The following is a 20,208-nucleotide window of genomic DNA, read 5'->3' as shown; positions in this document are numbered from 1 at the left end:
TCCTGTACTTTTTGTAGAAGAAACAGGGTCCATGAGAGAGGACAGTACCTCTGGTACCGGTATCACACGTACACAACTCTTCGGAGCCCTTCCAACACACCGATTCACAGCAGCTGCCAATGGTTTGACAGTAGTAAGGGTGACTTCCAGCTGCTTATGAAGGTGGTCCTCTGCAGAATCGGTGAACAAAAACATATGTAAAACACTGACAAGAAGAAGAAGGGGCAGGATGATAGGACAAGGGATTAACCTTCATGGTACTAGGGTGAACTGTTGAGGGTAAATACTGCAGGAGCTGTAGGAGGAGACAGAGATTGTAGTACACCCAACGAATAATAGAGAACAGAGTGCGCATGTGTTACCCTAAAACGAGGAGGTTGGTGCAAGGGAGGAATTTGTGGTCGGCTGCATCAAACCAATCTGGAGAGGGGGGGAGGGGGGGGGGGCAGAGAGAGAGAGGGGGGAGGTAGAGGGGGAGGCTACTCTCCAGATGAATACCTCCAAGAATAGAATGGCTAACTTTTAATTTTATATTCGTTGCTAACAGATTTCTCTTTTCAGGTGTGCTTTTCTTGCTATTGCCAGTCTGTATTTTATATCTTTTCTGTTTCGGTCCTCATCATTATTTTGCAGCCAAAAAAGCAAAACCTATTAACTACTTTGTTAAGTGTGTAATTTCATAAGCTAATGCCCTCACCAATGCCAGATTTATTTCAACAACTTTTCAAAATGCTTAGATGTTCATCTAACCTCTATTCAAGACACTATCCATTCCCTATAACTGATCTTCAAAGTTCTTAGCTGGCTATCACAGAATTACAAGGTTGTTGCCAAACCTGAAACCATTAATTTCTTTCCCGTGAACTGTTAATTCCCTTTCCACATTTCTTCTTATTTTCCTTCAGAGATTACTCATTGTACAAGCTGAATAACATTGTGGACCAGAACACAAACTGATCTCCCCCAAGTTCAGATTCTACCAGTTTTTCCATACTTCTGTAAACAAATTGAGTCTGTATTTTGGATCCACGACTCATTAAATTGCGAGCTCAGAGACGTTCGACTTGTCAGCACCTGCCCTTTTCGGAACTGCTATCTCACATTGCTGGTACACCAAGCCGAATAGTTTTGTCATGGCTGGCTCTCCAAAGATCTCAATAATTATGATGTCATATACTTTAGGAGTCTTGTTTTGGCTTAGGTCTTTCAGTGCTCTGTCAAATTATTCTCGTCGTGTCATATCTCTCAAATCACCATATACTTCCTCTTCTCTTCATACACTACACATTCCTGCTTTACCAGTTCACACTTCCCACCAATCTCCGTTTTTAGACATCATTATTCACTTTGCCTGCTTCATTCACTACATTTTTATATTTTTCCTTCCATCAGTTAAATTCAATACCTTGTGTGTAACCAAAGGATTCCTACTGAATCTGGCCTTTCTACCTATTTGTCCCTGCATAGCCTTCACTGTTTCCTCTCTGAAAACTACCCTTGTACCTTCTATTGAACTCCTTTCTCCATTTCATTCAGTCATTGCAAACTGTAAAAATGCCTGGCTCTTTCAATACACACAGATCCTATCTCTTTAATTTTCTACCCTTCAGCAATTTCTTTGCCAGTTTGCAATTTCTTTGCTTTTAATCTGATGTTCATAATAACTAAACTGTGGTTGGAGTCCACATATCCTCTGAGTATGTTTAGCAGGTTTGAATCTAGTTCTGAATTCTCTGTCTTACCATTTTCTAATCTATCTGAAACATTCCAGGCACACATCCTTCTTTTATGATTCATAAAGCAATTGTTTGCAATGACTAAATCACACTATGTACAGAATTTTCTCAGCAGGCTTCCCCTTTCATTCCTTTCCCCCAATCCAGGTTATCCTATTACTTTTCTTTAACTTCTTTTTTTCTCCAACTAAAATCCAGTCACCCATCACAATTACAATTTTATCTCTCTTACCTACCTGGATGATTTCTTCAATCTCTTCATATGCAGAGCAAGTTGGCTTTTAACTTGTGCTACTGTGGTAAGTGTTGGTTCTCTGTCTATCTTGGCTAAGCCAATGCATCCCTTATGCTGTTTGTAGCAGCTTACCTGCATACCTATTTTCTTATTACTATTTTGTACGTATAACCCCATATTTACCAGACCAAAAGCCTCGTTCTCCCAGCCACCACACTTCACTAATCCCTGCTGTATCTAAATTTAACTTACCCAAATCTCTTTTTAAATTCTCTGATCTATCTACCACATTAAGGGATCTGAAAATTGACACTCTGACCCACAGAATGCCAGTTTTGTTTCTCCCTGATGGGTTCTCACAAGGACGTTGACCCCACCTGAAGATCTACATGAGGGAATATTTTATCCAAGAGGATGCTGTTGTCATTAATTTATACAGTAGAGCTGCATGTCCTCAGCAAAAATAACAATTATAGCTCTTCCTTGCTTTCAATTGACATAGCAAAGTCATGTTGGCCAGATCACTCAATTACTGAGACTGTTGCCTTTCCAGCTACTGAACTCTTCAGTAACCAGAGGTATGACTGGCATCTCCAAAAATACTTTTCTGTTGCGGATGTGTCAAAGGTCCAGCTATCTGTATGTAGAGCCACACAAGACACCTTACAATAGCAAGTTCATTGTTAGTCATAAGCTTACTAATTCCATTTCTCTAGTCTTGTCAGAGTCATGGCATTTTATTTTCTGTGGTCTTCTTAAACACAATATGACAATGACAACAAGAGAGCTGATGATGAATAATAACTGTGTATATTTCCTTTTTTTTAAACTTGTAAATCAATTTAATCTCTCCAACACTAAGTGAATAGCTGAAATTCACTTCCCTGCTTGTTGACAATAAATTGCACTGTACATGTGTTTGTTCTCAGATTTTGCAAAGCACAAAATTCTTCCTTGAAAAGTTTGTCTTTGCATCATCACTGTACCCGCTTTCAACTTATAATGATTCTAGAGTTCTTTGTGCACAGTAGTGATTTTTCCATGAACAACAGCTCAACAGACTTTGCCTTTTATTGGCATTTATTCACTATAGAACACATCAGTGGATGACTGTCCAGAGGCTAGAACACAAACAGCTACAGCTGATACAAAAAAATATTAATTTGCTGCCATGTTGTCCTTATGGGGAGTTCAAGCTTACCAAGCCTAAACAAATTTCAGTTCTGTGGGTAAAAAATGCTATTCACACCCCACAAACTGCTTGCCAATAGTATACAAAGCATTTTCTTCCTGGTACTAACGATGCCGTTTGACAATCCCCCACTCTGCAGCATTTACTGGTTAGATAACTTAAACAGGGTTATTCATACATCTCGCACTAATATAATTGTAATTACTGCTCAGTAGCTCATATGCCTTTTAAAAGTACTTCTTTTTTTAAAGTAGTTAGCTAAAATGAAACATTTCCTACCACGTACAATATACAATTTCAATTGCAGAATACATCAGGGTTCTGCGGTGTGCCAACGTCTGCAGTAAGGATAAGTTGGAGCATCCTTGGTATCCTTTTGAAATCAAGTTCAAAAGGAAATTCTTCACAAGCACCTTGAATGTGAACTCATTACTAAAAATAAGTAATCAGAACAAACTTGAAATTCTCTTAGATAAGCATGAAATACAAATTTTAGCAGTACAAGATTTTTGGATGAAAATGTTACATAAACCAAAAACCACACAATTTTTACAGGTAAACCCGCAATAAAAACTATGAAAGCCTTGCAAATACTTGGTATTGCCTTCTATGTTCACAAAAATTTTGTGGATAACATTACAGATTTCAAATTCAGTTCAGGAAGACTCACTCTTCTGACTGTGAAATGCAAAATAAACACTATACCTTTGTTAATTGCCACGCTTAATTAATGACGATAGTAAGAAAAATCTGAGTAAAGTAGAAACATTCTGGGAACTTTTAGAAGACAAAATTTCAAAATCAAATGTTGTGATACTAGTGGCAGATATTAATGCACAAATAGGGAGGGGGAAGAAAACTTTTCGAAAAACAGTAGGAGAATATCCAGCTCATAAAAGAATGAACAAAAAATCTTTATATAACATTTCAGTTGATGTCAATTTCCTTCAAAAAATTGCCAAGAAAAGAAAAATCATGTGACGTTCCAGTTACATCACATGGCTATGTCTCAAAGCAATATTAAAGAAATCGTGAAGGTAACAGGAAACTTGTCTCTGATCGTTACCTGACTAACATTAAACTGAAACTTCTCCCTAATAAAAACAAAAAAAAGAAGGCAAAAACTGTGTTACATTTAATCAGACAGGATGAACATCACAAAAGAGGCAATACAACAGTTTCAAGAAGAAATTAAAATAGCTAAATCAGGGAAATGGGAAGAATTATACAAATAAATCAACACGGCAGCAAAGAATGTATTTGATCAATCAAAATTAAGAATAACGTGTGGTGGAATGAAACCTGTGAAAAAGTAGTTGCAGAAATAACTCCCGGAATTTCTATCAGATGTTTAAAAATCATCTAATGGGCTACCAAGCTCCAATTATTTGCTTCAGAGATGAAAATGGTAATAGGCCTAAGTACTATCCAGAACTGTGAAATACTAAGAAAGTACTTTGGAGAACTCCTGAACTGTAAGGTAGAATTTCTAAACCTTCATGAAAATGCAGAAGCAGATCCACTACCTACAGCTGAAGAAATTAATAAAGCAACAAATACCTTAAAAAACAACAAAGCCAGTGGAGAAGACTGTATTACAGTTGAACTTATAATACGGTCTCAACAAAAAATTGTAATTAATTTTCAGATCATGTTTCAAGAAATATGGGAAACTGAAAAGACTCCATAAGACTGGAAGGTGGCTACTTTCATCCTTTGCACAAGAAAGGTAATAAGGATGATGTAAAAAATACAGAGGTATAGCTCTGTTGCCAGTGGCTTATGAAATATGTTCAACAGTTTTACTAAACACGGTAGAAGCAACACTTCATAGCCATTTGGGAGACTATCAGAGTAGATAATCCATAACACTTTCAAACTCTGAAGACATAGCTGCAACATTTATAGATTTTGAAAAAGTGTTTGATTCAGTTAACAGGGAAATACTAGATAAAGTGATCCGAGAATTTGGCATTAAATCTAAACTAGCAAACATTTGTGAAATGCTCACAGATACCAAATCAAATGTAAAGTTTCAGGGTTAAATATCTGGGGCATTCAAAATAAAAACAGGTGTAGGTGAGGTGACAGCCTTCCCTCCATTCCTCTTCAGCTGCATCCTAGAGAAAGTACTAAGAGAATGGAAAGAAAAACAACATAAACTTGGGGACTAACAACAAAATTTTTTTGTAACATTTTTGGGGAAGTAGTGATCTTACAATCTATATAAAAATCAGTGATAAAACAGTCTTGATCATGATGGGTATTTTATTAAAATCATCGGTTTCTGCCTAGGCTTAAGCCATCTTCAGACAGCACTGCGAATTGTACAAAATGTGCTGGTTACATATGGAAGTCAGTGACAAAGTAATTTATATGTATTAAAGAGTCATTACCCATCAGATGAAGTTGATGCGTGAAACAGTCAGCCGCTGAAACTGCTACAGTTGGCTAGGCAGTCTTGCATTATATAGATTTGGAGAGGGTGCGTTTGTTCTATATGACGTCAGCGAATGAGGAATGATTTACATAAATTACATATCATTTGAAGATACAGTTTGTCTAAAAGTGAGTAATTACAAAAAACAGTGCCTATGTAACAAAACAGAAAGTTAAAAATAGTGAGTAATGTAATAAGATTATTTCTTGTAGTACCATCCATGATAATTATACAGTAATATGAATAATACGAAATTTAGTGGAACATTGGTGCACTCTTCTGGCCTGAACTTGCTATGTACAGACATAGTTGCCGGGGAGACGTCATCGTAAGATGGCCAGTAAGTATTAAAGATGTATACCATGGACACCATGTGTTACCATAACAACTGAGGTTGATCGCAGCTGTCAAATACAATCAGGATGGTGTATTCTGAAGTGGCACCAGTACAGTTTTTACTATAAGTTGGCAGCAAAAAGTTAGTCATACTGGTAATACAAACCTTTTTTTACAAGACAACACTAATACCTGGAAGCCAATTTGTGGTGAAATTACATCAACATATAAAATATGATTATAAAATAGTGTAATCACATAATAAAACTGGAATGCAGATCATGTTGTTTAATACAGCACTATTTTTTCACAAAAGAACAATACACTTGGAAACCCATAGACCATATCTGTCGAGAAATTACGTCGGTGTATAAAATATGGTTATAAAAGAGCATATGGTCAAATAATAAAACTAGAAAAATGCTAGAATAGTCACTCATGTCAACATTTTGTTAATAAATTCACGACAACATAATAAGTATACGTATTTTCAGTTACGGATAGCATTCATGGTATACATCTTTGATACTTGCTGACCATCTTACTACTACGTCTCCATAGCAATGGCATCCATATATAGGAAGTTCAGGTCAGAAGAGTGCACCAATATCCCACTAAATTTTGTGTTATTCAGCGCACAGTTTAATTACTGTATAATTATCATAGATGATGATTATTTTTATATTTGTTTACTCCGTTCACACACACTATTGATTAAATAGCCAATGCTATTAATATTTTATACTAGTTTCATAAAATATTGCTGCCAGATGGTACTACAAGAAATAAGAGAAATAATCTTATTGTATTACTCACTATTTTTAACTTTCTGTCCTGTCCTATAGGCACTACTTTTTGTAATTCTTCACTTTGGATGAACTGCATCTTCAAATGATGCATAATTTATGTAAATCGTTCCTCACTGGCTGATGCTGACGTCATACAGAACAAACACGCCCTCACCAGACCTATATAATGCAAGGCTGACTAGCCAACAGCAGCAGTTTCAGTGACTGACGTCAACTGACCGTTACACGCATTGTCAACTTCAGCTGATGGGTAACGACTCTTCGATTTTAATATGTATAGATTACTTTAAGTCACTGACTTCCTTATGTAACTAGCACGTTTTGTATCTTCCACAGTGCTGCCTGAAAACTGTCAAAAGCAGTCACTTTCATACAATAACTACCACGGTCAAGACTTTTTTCACTGATTTTAGTAGGAACAAAGGTATTGAAATTCACTGCTTACCATTAGTGGATGATTTTGTCATTCTTTCAGAAAAACCTCACAAATGCAATAATACAGATTGATCTCTTAGAAGAAATAGCCAACAAACCAGGTTTAAGAGTTTTTTCTACAAAAACAGAATTTATGAGAAACATAAATAATGCTCCAGAAATCCTAGTAACAGGTATTGGACAGATAATGATGGTTAATAAATTTAAATATTTGGGAGAGATGATTCAAGAGAAGGGCTTAGAAAATTTCGCTGTAGAAGAGTGTACATACAATGGAGAGGGAATATGGTGTAAGCAGGAACATTTACAACAAAAGGTATCTGCCTAAAAATCTGAAAATGCAGCGCTACAGCACAGTAGCAAAATCAGAATGCCTTTATGCAAGTGAGTATTTAGTATTCAGTTACAAATTACACAAACTTGAAGTCTTAGAAAGAAGAATCATTCGAGAAGAACTTGGTCCGCTAAGAAATACAGAGGCATGGAAATTAAGAAGTACATCACTAAACAGAAAACATAACTGAAATGCTATGGAAGAGGCAACTGTTAATTTTTGGGCATTTATACAGAATGGCTAACCGGTTGTTGTTCAAATAGATTTTTAAATACCTCTGGGACAACAATAGCCTGGATTCAAGAAGTTGGGAAAGAAACAACATAAGTGAAGAAGATGCAACAGAGAGTTTTGTAAGAAGAAAGTGTTCAAACTGGAAGGATTCCAAGGCAGGAGGGAAAAGAAGACAAAAATGGTCTGAGGAGAAAAAAGGGAACATAGCAAGAAGATGAAAGAATACAGGAGGAAGAAGATGAACAAAGGGGGGAAGCATTGAAATAGGCATGTGGTCTTTAGATGAACCCAACGGGAAAAAGAAAGAAGAAGAAACATTTCTATAATCAGGAAACTTAATTTACAAGCCAGCAAAGAGCCACTAGTGAGGTTGAAATGTTTACAGCACACAATGCTACTATGTTTTAAATACCATATTCTCTTTAGAATAAAGATTCCCTACCACAGCTAATTATACCACAGGAATCAGGAAAACATAATTATTAAACAATTGAATATCCAGGATGTAATGTAACAATATTAGAGAAGGAAAGTTGCTACTCACCATATAGCGGAGATGCTGAGTCACGAAGGCACAACAAAAAGATTCACACAATTACAGCTTTCGGCCATTAAGGCCTTTGTCAGCAATATGCACGCACACACTTCTGCAGTCCCATCAAAGGCAGGGCTGCCGGTGAAACCAGTCATGTGATTTACAAGCTAAGCTGCAACCACTGTGCTGCATTCTATGTAGGCCTAACAACCAACAAGCTGTCTGTCCGCATGAATGGCCACCGACAAACTGTGGCCAAAAAACAAGTGGACCACCCTGTTGCTGAACACGCTGCCAAACATGATACCCCTCATCACAATGACTGCTTCACAGCCTGTGCCATATGGATCCTTCCCACCAACACCAGCTTTTCTGAATTGCGCAGGTTGGAACTTCCCTGCAATACATCCTACGTTCCTGTAACCCTCGGTTAGTCACTGTCCTCACCCATCCAGCCCCCTCCCTGTTCCCATTCCAGCACTACACAGCCGTCATTTCACTGCCACACCCAGTCCTTTAATTTCTATTTATTTCCTCCTTTATGCTGCTTCCCCTCCGTCTAAACTGCAGCACTTCACTGTCCACTACCCTCACCATACTACCCCGCCTCCACACCACCCAGTCGCCACTCCCGTTATGCACTGTTGCTGCTGCTGGTCGCAGTATGGTTTCAGTGATCTGAGACTGCAAACATTTGTGGAAGTTGCATTTGCATGAGAGAGAGAGAGAGAGAGAGAGAGAGAGAGAGAGAGAGAGTGAGTGAGTGAGTGAGTGAGTGAGTGAGTGAGTGGGTTTCAGTGATGTGAGACTGCAAACATTTGTGGAAGTTTCATTTGCATGAGAGGCAGAGAGAGAGAGAGAGTGAGTGAGTGTGTGTCTCTCTCTCTCTCTCTCTCTCTCTCTCTCTCTCTCTCTAAAGCTATAATTGTGTGAATCTTTTTGTTCTGCGACTCGGCATCTTCGCTATATGGTGAGTAGCAAATTTCTTTCTCTAATATTGAAAACATAATTATGGTTAACATGATTAGAATTAATGGGAAAAGACCATGACAGTGACAAGAAATTAAGGGAGATCTGAAGCCTAGAGGAGATAACTGGTAAACAGTATAAAGACAGGAAGTACATCAAGGACTGGGTGAAATTGAGGCAAATTGTTGATAAACATACTATCAGCTTGCCGGAAGAATACAAAGAAGACGACGATGATATGGATTTGAAAAACATCGACTGAGAGTTTGGATACACGCTGCCTAATTGTTGTGCAGAAGTGAATTACAGGAAGGAAAATAAAACAGAATATATATATATATATATATATATATATATATATATATATATATATATAAACAAAGATGAGGTGACTTACCGAACGAAAGCGCTGGCAGGCCGATAGACACACAAACAAACACAAACATACACACAAAATTCTAGCTTTCGCAACCAACGGTTGCCTCGTCAGGAAAGAGGGAAGGAGAGGGAAAGATGAAAGGATGTGGGTTTTAAGGGAGAGGGTAAGGAGTCATTCCAATCCCGGGAGTGGAAAGACTTACCTTAGGGGGAAAAAAGGACAGGTATACACTCGCACACACACACATATCCATCCACACATACAGACACAAGCAGACATATTTAAAGACCACGTGGAATGTTTCCCTATATATATATATATATATATATATATATATATATATATATATATATACAAAGATGATGTGACTTACCAAATGAAAGTGCTGGCAGGTCGACAACAAACTGTTGCCTAGCTTGAATTTTGTATGTATGTTTGTGTTCGTTTGTGTGTCTGTCGACCTGCCAGCACTTTCATTTGGCAAGTCACATCATCTTTGTTTTTAGATATATTTTTCCTACGTGGAATGTTTCCCTATATATATATATATATATATATATATATATATATATATATATATATATATAAAAAGAAAGATGATGAGACTTACCAAACAAAAGCGCTGGCAGGTCGATAGACACACAAACAAACACAAATATACACACAAAATTCAAGCTTTCGCAACAAACTGTTGCCTCATCAGGAAAGAGGGAAGGAGAGGGAAAGACGAAAGGATTTATATATATATATATATATATATATATATATATATATATATATATATATATATATATATATATATATAAAGAAACATTCCACATGGGAAAAATGATTAAAAACAGAGATTCCATGACTTACCAAACGGGAAAGTGCTGGTAGATAGGCACAATAAAAAACACACACACAAAATTTCGAGCTTTCGCAACCCCCGGTTGCTTCGTCAGGAAAGAGGGAAGGAGAGGGAAAGATGAAAGGATGTGGGTTTTAAGGGAGAGGGTAAGGAGTCATTCCAATACCGGGAGCAGAAAGACTTACCTTAGGGGGAAAAAAGGACAGGTATACACTCGCGCGCACACACACATATCCATCCACACATATACAGACACAAGCAGACATATTTAAAGACAAAGAGTTTGGGCAGAGATGTCAGTCGAGGCGGAAGTGCAGAGGCAAAGATGTTGTTGAATGGCAGGTGAGGTACGAGTGGCGGCAACTTGAAATTAGCGGAGATTGAGGCCTGGTGGATAACGGGAAGAGAGGATATATTGAAGGGAAAGTTCCCATCTCCGGAGTTCGGATAGGTTGGTGTTAGTGGGAAGTATCCAGATAACCCGGACGGTGTAACACTGTGCCAAGATGTGCTGGCCGTGCTCCAAGGCATGTTTAGCCACAGGGTGATCCTCATTACCAACAAACACTGTCTGTCTGTGTCCATTCATGCGAATGGACAGTTTGTTGTTGGTCATTCCCACATAGAATGCATCACAGTGTAGGCAGGTCAGTTGGTAAATCACGTGGGTGCTTTCACACGTGGCTCTGCCTTTGATCGTGTACAACTTCCGGGTTACAGGACTGGAGTAGGTGGCGGTGGTGGGAGGGTGCATGGGACAGGTTTTACACCGGGGGCGGTTACAAGGGTAGGAGCCAGAGGGTAGGGAAGGTGGTTTGGGGATTTCAGAGGGATGAACCAAGAGGTTACGAAGGTTAGGTGGACGGCGGAAAGACACTCTTGGTGGAGTGGGGAGGATATCATGAAGGATGGATCTCATTTCGGGGCAGGATTTGAGGAAGTCGTATCCCTGCTGGAGAGCCACATTCAGAGTCTGATCCAGTCCCGGGAAATATCCTGTCACAAGTGGGGCACTTTTGGGGTTCTTCTGTGAGAGGTTCTGGGTTTGAGGGGATGAGGAAGTGGCTCTCGTTATTTGCTTCTGTACAGGTCAGGAGGGTAGTTGCGGGATGCGAAAGCTGTTTTCAGGTTGTTGGTGTAATGGTTCAGGGATTCAGGACTGGAGCAGATTCGTTTGCCACGAAGACCTAGGCTGTAGGGAAGGGACCGTTTGATGTGGAATGGGTGGCAGCTGTCATAATGCAGGTACTGTTGCTTGTTGGTGGGTTTGATGTGGACGGATGTGTGAAGCTGGCCATTGGACAGATGGAGGTCAACGTCAAGGAAAGTGGCATGGGATTTGGAGTAGGACCAGGTGAATCTGATGGAACCAAAGGAGTTGAGGTTGGAGAGGAAATTCTGGAGTTCTTCTTCACTGTGAGTCCAGATCATGAAGATGTCATCAATAAATCTGTACCAAACTTTGGGTTGGCAGGCTTGGGTAACCAAGAAGGCTTCCTCTAAGCGACCCATAAATAGGTTGGCATACGAGGGGGCCATCCTGGTACCCATGGCTGTTCCCTTTAATTGTTGGTATGTCTGGCCTTAAAAGTGAAGTTGTGGGTCAGGATGAAGCTGGCCAAGGTAATGAGGAAAGAGGTTTTAGGTAGGGTGGCAGGTGATCGGCGTGAAAGGAAATGCTCCATCGCAGCGAGGCCCTGGACGTGCGGAATATTTGTGTATAAGGAAGTGGCATCAATGGTTACAAGGATGGTTTCCGGGGGTGACAGATTGGGTAAGGATTCCAGGCGTTCGAGAAAGTGGTTGGTGTCTTTGATGAAGGATGGGAGACTGCATGTAATAGGTTGAAGATGTTGATCTACGTAGGCAGAGATACGTTCTGTGGGAGCTTGGTAACCAGCTACAATGGGGCGGCTGGGATGTTTGGGTTTGTGACTTTTAGGAAGAAGGTAGGAGTGCGAGGTGTCTGTGGGGTCAGAAGGTTGATGGAGTCAGGTGAAAGGTTTTGTAGGGGGCCTAAGGTCCTGAGGATTCCTTGAGGCTCTGCCTGTACGTCAGGAATGGGATTACCTTGGCACACTTTGTATGTCCTGTTGTCTGAAAGCTGACGCAGTCCCTCAGTCACATACTCCCGACGATCAAGTACCACGGTCGTGGAACCCTTGTCAGCCGGAAGAATGATGATGGATCGGTCAGCTTTCAGATCACGGATAGCCTGGGCTTCGGCTGTGGTGATGTTGGGAGTAGGATTAAGGTTTTTCAAGAAAGATTGAGAGGCAAGGCTGGAAGTGAGGAATTCCTGGATGGTTTGGAGGGGGTGACTTTGAGGAAGAGGAGGTGGGTCCCGCTGTGATGGAGGACGGAACTGTTCCAGGCAGTGTTCAATTTGGATAGTGTCTTGGGGAGTTGGATCATTAGGAGTGGGATCAGGATTATTTATCTTCGTGGCAAAATGATATTTCCAGCAGAGACTACGAGTGTAGGACAGTAAATCTTTGACAAGGGCAGTTTGGTTGAATTTGGGAGTGGGGCTGAAGGTGAGGCCTTTGGATAGGACAGAGGTTTCGGATTGGGAGAGAGAGGTTTGGAGGAAAGGTTAACTACTGAATTGGGGTGTTGTGGTTCCACATTGTGTTGGCTAGAATTTTGAGGTGTAGGGGGGAGTGGAGCTGGAAGTGGGAGATTGAGTAGATGGGAGAGACTGGGTCTGTGTGCAATGAGAGGAGGTTGAGGTTTGTTGGAAAGGTTGTGGAGGGTGAGTGAGTTGCCTTTCCGGAGGTGGGAAACCAGGAGATTGGACAGTTTTTTGAGGTGGAGGGTGGCATGCTGTTCTAATTTGCGGTTGGCCTGTAGGAGGATGCTATGAACAGCTGGTGTGGATGTGGGAGAGGAAAGACTGAGGACTTTGATTAGGGATAGGAGTTGACGGGTGTGTTCATTGGCTGAGTCGATGTATAGGTCAAGGATTAGGAGGGTGAGGGCTATGGATTGTGCAGTTTTGAATTGGTATAGGGACTGATGGAAAGAAGGATTACAGCCAGAGATGGGAACTTTAAGTGTGGGGCCTTTGGGGGTAATGCTAAATGTCAGACAAGCCTGAGTAAATAAAATATGGGAGCATAATCTGGCTAGGGTGAAGGCATCTTTGCGGAGGGAATGTAAATAAAATTTAATGGGGTCGTTGTAGGGATGGTGTGAGGTTGACATGGTATCCTCTCAAACCCAGAACCTCACACAGAAGAACCCCAAAAGTGCCCCACTTGTGACAGGATACTTCCCGGGACTGGATCAGACTCTGAATGTGGCTCTCCAGCAGGGATATGACTTCCTCAAATCCTGCCCCGAAATGAGATCCATCCTTCATGATATCCTCCCCACTCCACCAAGAGTGTCTTTCCGCTGTCCACCTAACCTTCGTAACCTCTTGGTTCATCCCTATGAAATCCCCAAACCACCTTCCCTACCCTCTGGCTCCTACCCTAGTAACCGCCCCCGGTGTAAAACCTGTCCCATGCACCCTCCCACCACCACATACTCCAGTCCTGTAACCCGGAAGTTGTACACGATCAAAGGCAGAGCCACATGTGAAAGCACCCACATGATTTACCAACTGACCTGCCTACACTGTGACGCTTTCTATGTGGGAATGACCAGCAACAAACTGTCCATTCGCATGAATGGACACAGGCAGACAGTGTTTGTTGGTAATGAGGATCACCCTGTGGCTAAACATGCCTTGGTGCACGGCCAGCACATCTTGGCACAGTGTTACACCGTCCGGGTTATCTGGATACTTCCCACTAACACCAACCTATCCGAACTCCGGAGATGGGAACTTGCCCTTCAATATATCCTCTCTTCCCGTTATCCACCAGGCCTCAATCTCCGGTAATTTCAAGTTGCCGCCACTCATACCTCACCTGCCATTCAACAACATCTTTGCCTCTTCACTTCCGCCTTGACTGACATCTCTGCCCAAACTCTTTGCCTTTACAAATGTCTCCTTGTGTCTGTGTATGTGCAGATGGATGTGTGTGCGCGTATAAGGAAGTGGCATCAATGGTTACAAGGATGGTTTCCGGGGGTGACAGATTGGGTAAGGATTCCAGGCGTTCGAGAAAGTGGTTGGTGTCTTTGATGAAGGATGGGAGACTGCATGTAATGGGTTGAAGATGTTGATCTACGTAGGCAGAGATACGTTCTGTGGGAGCTTGGTAACCAGCTACAATGCGCGCGCGCGCACACACACACACACACACACACACACACACACACACACACACACACACACACACACACACACACACACACACACACACACATCTCACAAGTGCCCAAACTCTTTGCCTTTACAAATGTCTGCTTGTGTCTGTGTATATGCGGATGGATATGTGTGTGTGTGCGAGTGTATACCCGTCCTTTTTTCCCCCTAAGGTAAGTCTTTCCGCTCCTGGGATTGGAATGACTCCTTACCCTCTCCCTTAAAACCCACCTCCTTTCATCTTTCCCTCTCCTTCCCTCTTTCCTGACGAAGCAACCGTTTGTTGCGAAAGCTAGAATTTTGTGTGTATGTTTGTGTTTGTTTGTGTGTCTATCGACCTGCCAGCGCTTTTGTTTGGTAAGTCTCATCACTTTCTTTCTTTTTAGATATATTTTTTCCACGTGGAATGTTTCCCTCTGTTATATATATAAACAAAGATGATGTGACTTACCAAATGAAAGTGCTGGCAGGTCGACAGACACACAAACAAACACAAACATACACACAAAATTCAAGCTTTCGCAACAAACTGTTGCCTCATCAGGAAAGAGGGGGAAGGAGAGGGAAAGACGAAAGGATGTGGGTTTTAAGGGAGAGGGTAAGGAGTCATTCCAATCCCGGGAGCGGAAAGACTTACCTTAGGGGGAAAAAAGGACAGGTATACACTCGCGCACACACACACATATCCATCCACACGTATACAGACACAAGCAGACATATTTCAATATATATAATTTTTTTTTTTTTTTTTTTGTTGATGGGGGTGGGTGGAAGAGGCCAAACAGTGAGGTCATCGGATTAAGGAAGGACGGGGAAGGAAGTCGGCCGTACCCTTTCAAAGAAACCAACCTGGCATTTACCTGGAGCGGTTTAGGGAAATCACGGAAAACCTAAATCAAGATGGCCGGACACGGGATTGAACAGTTGTCCTCCCGAATGTGAATCAAGCATTTATTCAGTAGGAAAGTGATAACAAAGCAAATGGAAGTGCTCCACATCACTATGTTTCACATTGCTAAAGCACAAACACAAGATGAGATTTCTCTGCTAAACTGACTTAGTCGAATGGTATGCATAAACTAAAAGTGTGGCTGCCAGACTACTCTCAAACTTTGCAACTCACCCAACAATGGGCTTGACGAAGCTGAGGCGGTCAGCGGCTTCGTGCAGCATGCGAGCAGTACCCTCCTGCGGACGCAGCAGGAACTTGAGGAACTGTCCCACCCACCAGACCGGGGGGTCACCGTGCAAGCGGGCGAGGCGGGGTGCCAGGTCTCGGGGGATGGCCAGCGGCAGGTAGGGCGGCCGCGGGGACAGTGAGTCCACAATGGGCAGCTCCACCACTTGTGTGTGTGACTTGCCTACGGGAAACAAGACATTGTTTACCAGAAACTGTCATATCTCTTACATTGGATCAGATTTCATATGTGGAGCTCCTTCATCACAGTTTATTTAAATAATGATGGCAATTATATAACAACACATAACATGTAAAAAAAAATGTAACGTATACAAAAAAAGGCACAAGGAATTAAAGGCCAGAATCTGTTTAAAAATTTAAGCATTGATACTATGGAAATAGAATGTTTATCTTTGCAACTGATACAGCCACAATGACAGAATAATACGAAACAGCAACAGAACAAATTGATGTTCTTTTCAATACATCAGAAAAAACTGGTATTGAAATGTCTGTTTAAAAATGTGATTGACGTAAAATATCAAGGACAGAGCAATGCAGTTAAATACAAGATACAGAACAACAAGTTGTGCAAATAGCTTTTAAGATCTGAACAAATTGGTTACAGTCATTGGGCTAAGTTTAGAAGCAAGAGCTAGAAAAATGGAATTAGCTCTCCAAACCAGATGAAACATTTACAATGCAAAATACTTTTCCATAAATAGCAAACTTTATCATTACAACTCTGTCAGGCAATGAGTGTGTCAATATGCCCCCATGTCTCTTATCCTCTTTAGCAGATGTTTAGTTGCAGAACCAGAATTAAGAGCGAATAAAACAGTAAATTTACTCTAAAATAGAAAAACTGTGGACATAATGCAGAGATTCTTTATATAGACACATAAGAATGACTAATTGTTCAAAACACACCATCAGTATCTTTTACTCAAAACCAGAAACAAGAATATTGTTGTTCATTAATGTTAAAAAGAACTAGAGGAAAGGGGTATACAGCAGGAAGATCCATACATACAACAGGGACACTTTCACAATATAGCCGCAGTGCTGTCTGGGACAACCCTAGACACTGGTGCATGAGCTGTGCACACTGGTGCCAAATGGTCAGATGACTTTCATGTTGGTCATGGTGCATCAACGATAAACAGCATTAAAAAAAAAGTGAAAAATGGATAATGGTTGTAATCTTATCATGCTACTAACACAGCTGACAATCAAAAGTCATAGCAGGAAGAATAGCTACACTTTGTATGGTATCAGTTAACATAAAACTCCACTTTTCCTTCCTTTATTCTGATCTAATCTACATACAGTATTTACATGAAGTGTCAAAATTCTTTTATAAACTTTATTTTTCTGATCCTTATTGTCTACAGGGTGACTTATGTCTGACCGATTACAATGGAAACTCCAGGTAGGAATATCAGCAATAATAGGAAAACAATAGTTTGTTACTCATCATAAAGAAGACCCGTTGAGTGCTGCAGCCAGGCACAATGGAAAGACTGTTACACATTATAGCTTATGGCCAAAAACTTCTCCAAAAAAGCAAGCACAGCTCATGCACACTTACCACTACCTCCGGCAGCTCTAATCCAGTCATTTCATTCATGAGGGGGATGAAAGGTTTGACATCCAGCTGGTGATGAGATCATTAAAGGCACCACATGTTTCAACAGCACAAAAGGCGAGGAATGAAACTGGCTGTGTTTCTCTTCAAAGGAACCAATAGAGTATTTGTTTTAATTGATTTACAATAACCTTGGGACCCCAATTCTGGATGACGAGGTGGAGTTCTGAACCATATCATCAACCACTGCACCACCTTGCTCAATCATTCACGGCAGTTCTTGACGAAAGGAGATGTCCGACTGTTCAGTGCGTGCTGTAATTATAACAGCTCGATTGATCTGGTGTGTGCTGTAACTACGACAGTTTCACTCCTAAGAGCACTCAACCTACACAAATCTTCAAAACACTGTCAGTGTTCCCACCTACAGTTCATTAGCGGAAGCTTTTGAACAAAACTTACTTAACGTATGGTGACCATCCAGAAACTAACCCATGTTAGGCTATAAATACTTCCTGGCAGGACACAGTATTGAATCAAGAACCCTCCGTTTTGGAGGCAGTGCTCTTTACTCACTGAAATATCAAGTGAAAACCCACAGGTTGCCCTCTCAACTTCAAATTTTTCCATCTGTTTCCCCTATGTTGGAAACTTTAGAGCACTGTTCTATGATATCTGTTTTTCTGGTAGTCCTAGCCTGGTAAGACATGCAGGAGAACTTATGTGAAATTTGGAAAGCACGAGAAGGGAAGCTGTGACTCTTTCACAGATAGCTCACGAAACGTGAGGTGTGAGTTCAAATCCCAAATTGGCACACAACTTTAAGCTGTCAAGAAGTTTCAAAATGGTGCATACACTATTGCAGAATCAAAGATTCATTCTGGATATAAATATAATGCTACAATCTCTAAAGAATGCGAGAAAGATCTTAAATCTTTGCCTCAGTATTACCTTCCTATATAATTACCTCTTTGACTTAAATTTGTAATTCACAGTTACTGCCAAAGAATATACCACCCTAAATTTCACTATGTACCACCACAAATAAACAAGCACTTTTGAGAACTTATCATTGTCTTGTGTATAGTCTAATTTGTAGTAAATCAGTGTTTGTGATGTAGTTATTGTAGCGGATACTGTAATTAACAAATTGTGTTACACCTAATTTTCCCTTAGGAGCAATGCATATTATCCACATTTATCGTAAATTAACTCCATTTGTAAGTTTCCTAACAACCGTAATTAACCTCAAAGAGTTCTAGGAAACTAGAGATTCTTACTATCGCTTTTTCTGTTGCCTTAATAGAAGTCTCTTATTGTTCATTTGCTTCAGTTCTTATAGGTAATTGCCAATTTTTAAGCTCAACAAATTAAAAGATAATCAGCAGGCTTAGCTTAAAGTTACTGTCCTGTAATACATTTTACCAGCCAAAATGCAGCCCCACAATGAATACTGTTCTTGACTTTCGTTGACTTGACTGCGAGTGGCATTTCAATGGTAGAGCTAGGTGTCCTGTACAGGGTGTGAGAGGACTCAGGTTGTTGTACCTGATCCCTCTAACCAACAAGTTTGAAGTGCTGTCTTTCAGTGTAATCGAAATTGAGCCAATGGTACTCAATCCACCTGTTTCACGGAAATTTGTTTTATGAGGTGGCAAATGCAAAATAGTAGAGGTATATTAACTGCTGCAGTTCAAATGTATGGCAAATGATGGTACCCCTTAGGAAAATGGCAGCAAGGGACAGGTAAGGACACCAGGGGCTCTCAGAGTGTATGCCTGGTGGCTCCGTTCAACACGTTGAAGAGGCTATTCGAAAGCAACTACAGATTGTGGCACACACTGGAACAAATGATGCTTGTCATATGGGCTCCAAGTTCATATTAGGATCATTCCAACACGGGCAGAGGAGATTGCAAAGACCAGACATATGCATGGAGTTTCCACAAAGCTCACAATTTGCAGCAATGTCCCCAGAACTGACCATGGCCCCTCAATTCTGAGTCATGAGGAAGGACTGCAACAGGGACTTCAGACTTCAAAGGTGTTGTGACTTCCTAGACTTGCGCCACAGAATTGAGAACTGTAGGATCCCCCTAAATTGGTCACGTGTGTGCCACATATCATATAGCTGATTGTGCGTGGGGTGCACACAAGGGTTTTTTTTATCAGGTGACTCTGCACCCAATCCAGGTATGGTAGCTGTAGGAAACTCAGAAGTATCAGTGTAATATTGAAAGAAATGTCTACAGCAGGTACGAACACTGAAATCCTAGTGGTTAACTACCAAAGCATTCAGGGAGGAGATTAGTGTTTAACATCCCTTCTACAATGAGATCATTAGAGACAGACTACAGCTCAGATTAAAGAAGGATGGGAAATGCAATCACCTGTCCCCTTTCAACGGAACCACCCCGACGTTTGCCTGAAGCAATTTAGGGAAATTGTGGAAAACCCATATCAGGATGGTCGGATGCAGGTTTGAACCATCACCCTCCCGAATGCGAGCCCAGTGTGTTGACCACCCGGTGCCCGAGTTCGAAGTTCTCCTGAAAAAGCAATGAATATCGCATAATACTAGGTACAGAAAGCTGGTTGGAACCACAAATTGATAGCAGTGAGAATTTTTAGGGAAAATTTACATGTATACTGAAAGGATAGACTAGTGGGAAATGGAGGTGGTGTATCTGTCGCAG

At 40.8% G+C, this 20,208-nt stretch overlaps 1 protein-coding gene across 1 annotated transcript in view; it reads right to left on the bottom strand.

The window, feature by feature from the left end:
• LOC126210436 (alpha-(1,6)-fucosyltransferase) overlaps positions 1 to 20,208 on the bottom strand; it is a 190,040-nt gene that overhangs the window by 45,744 nt on the left and 124,088 nt on the right. Inside the window, exon 8 of the mRNA XM_049939671.1 lies at positions 15,869 to 16,106. Within this exon, the coding sequence (XP_049795628.1) occupies positions 15,869 to 16,106 (238 nt within the window). The remainder of the gene's footprint in view (positions 1 to 15,868; positions 16,107 to 20,208) is intronic.

Source organism: Schistocerca nitens, chromosome 10 (genome assembly GCF_023898315.1).
Source record: "Schistocerca nitens isolate TAMUIC-IGC-003100 chromosome 10, iqSchNite1.1, whole genome shotgun sequence".
NCBI lineage: Eukaryota > Metazoa > Arthropoda > Insecta > Orthoptera > Acrididae > Schistocerca > Schistocerca nitens.
Note: the sequence above shows the minus strand (reverse complement) of the source record. Positions and strands in the feature narration are given on the sequence as shown.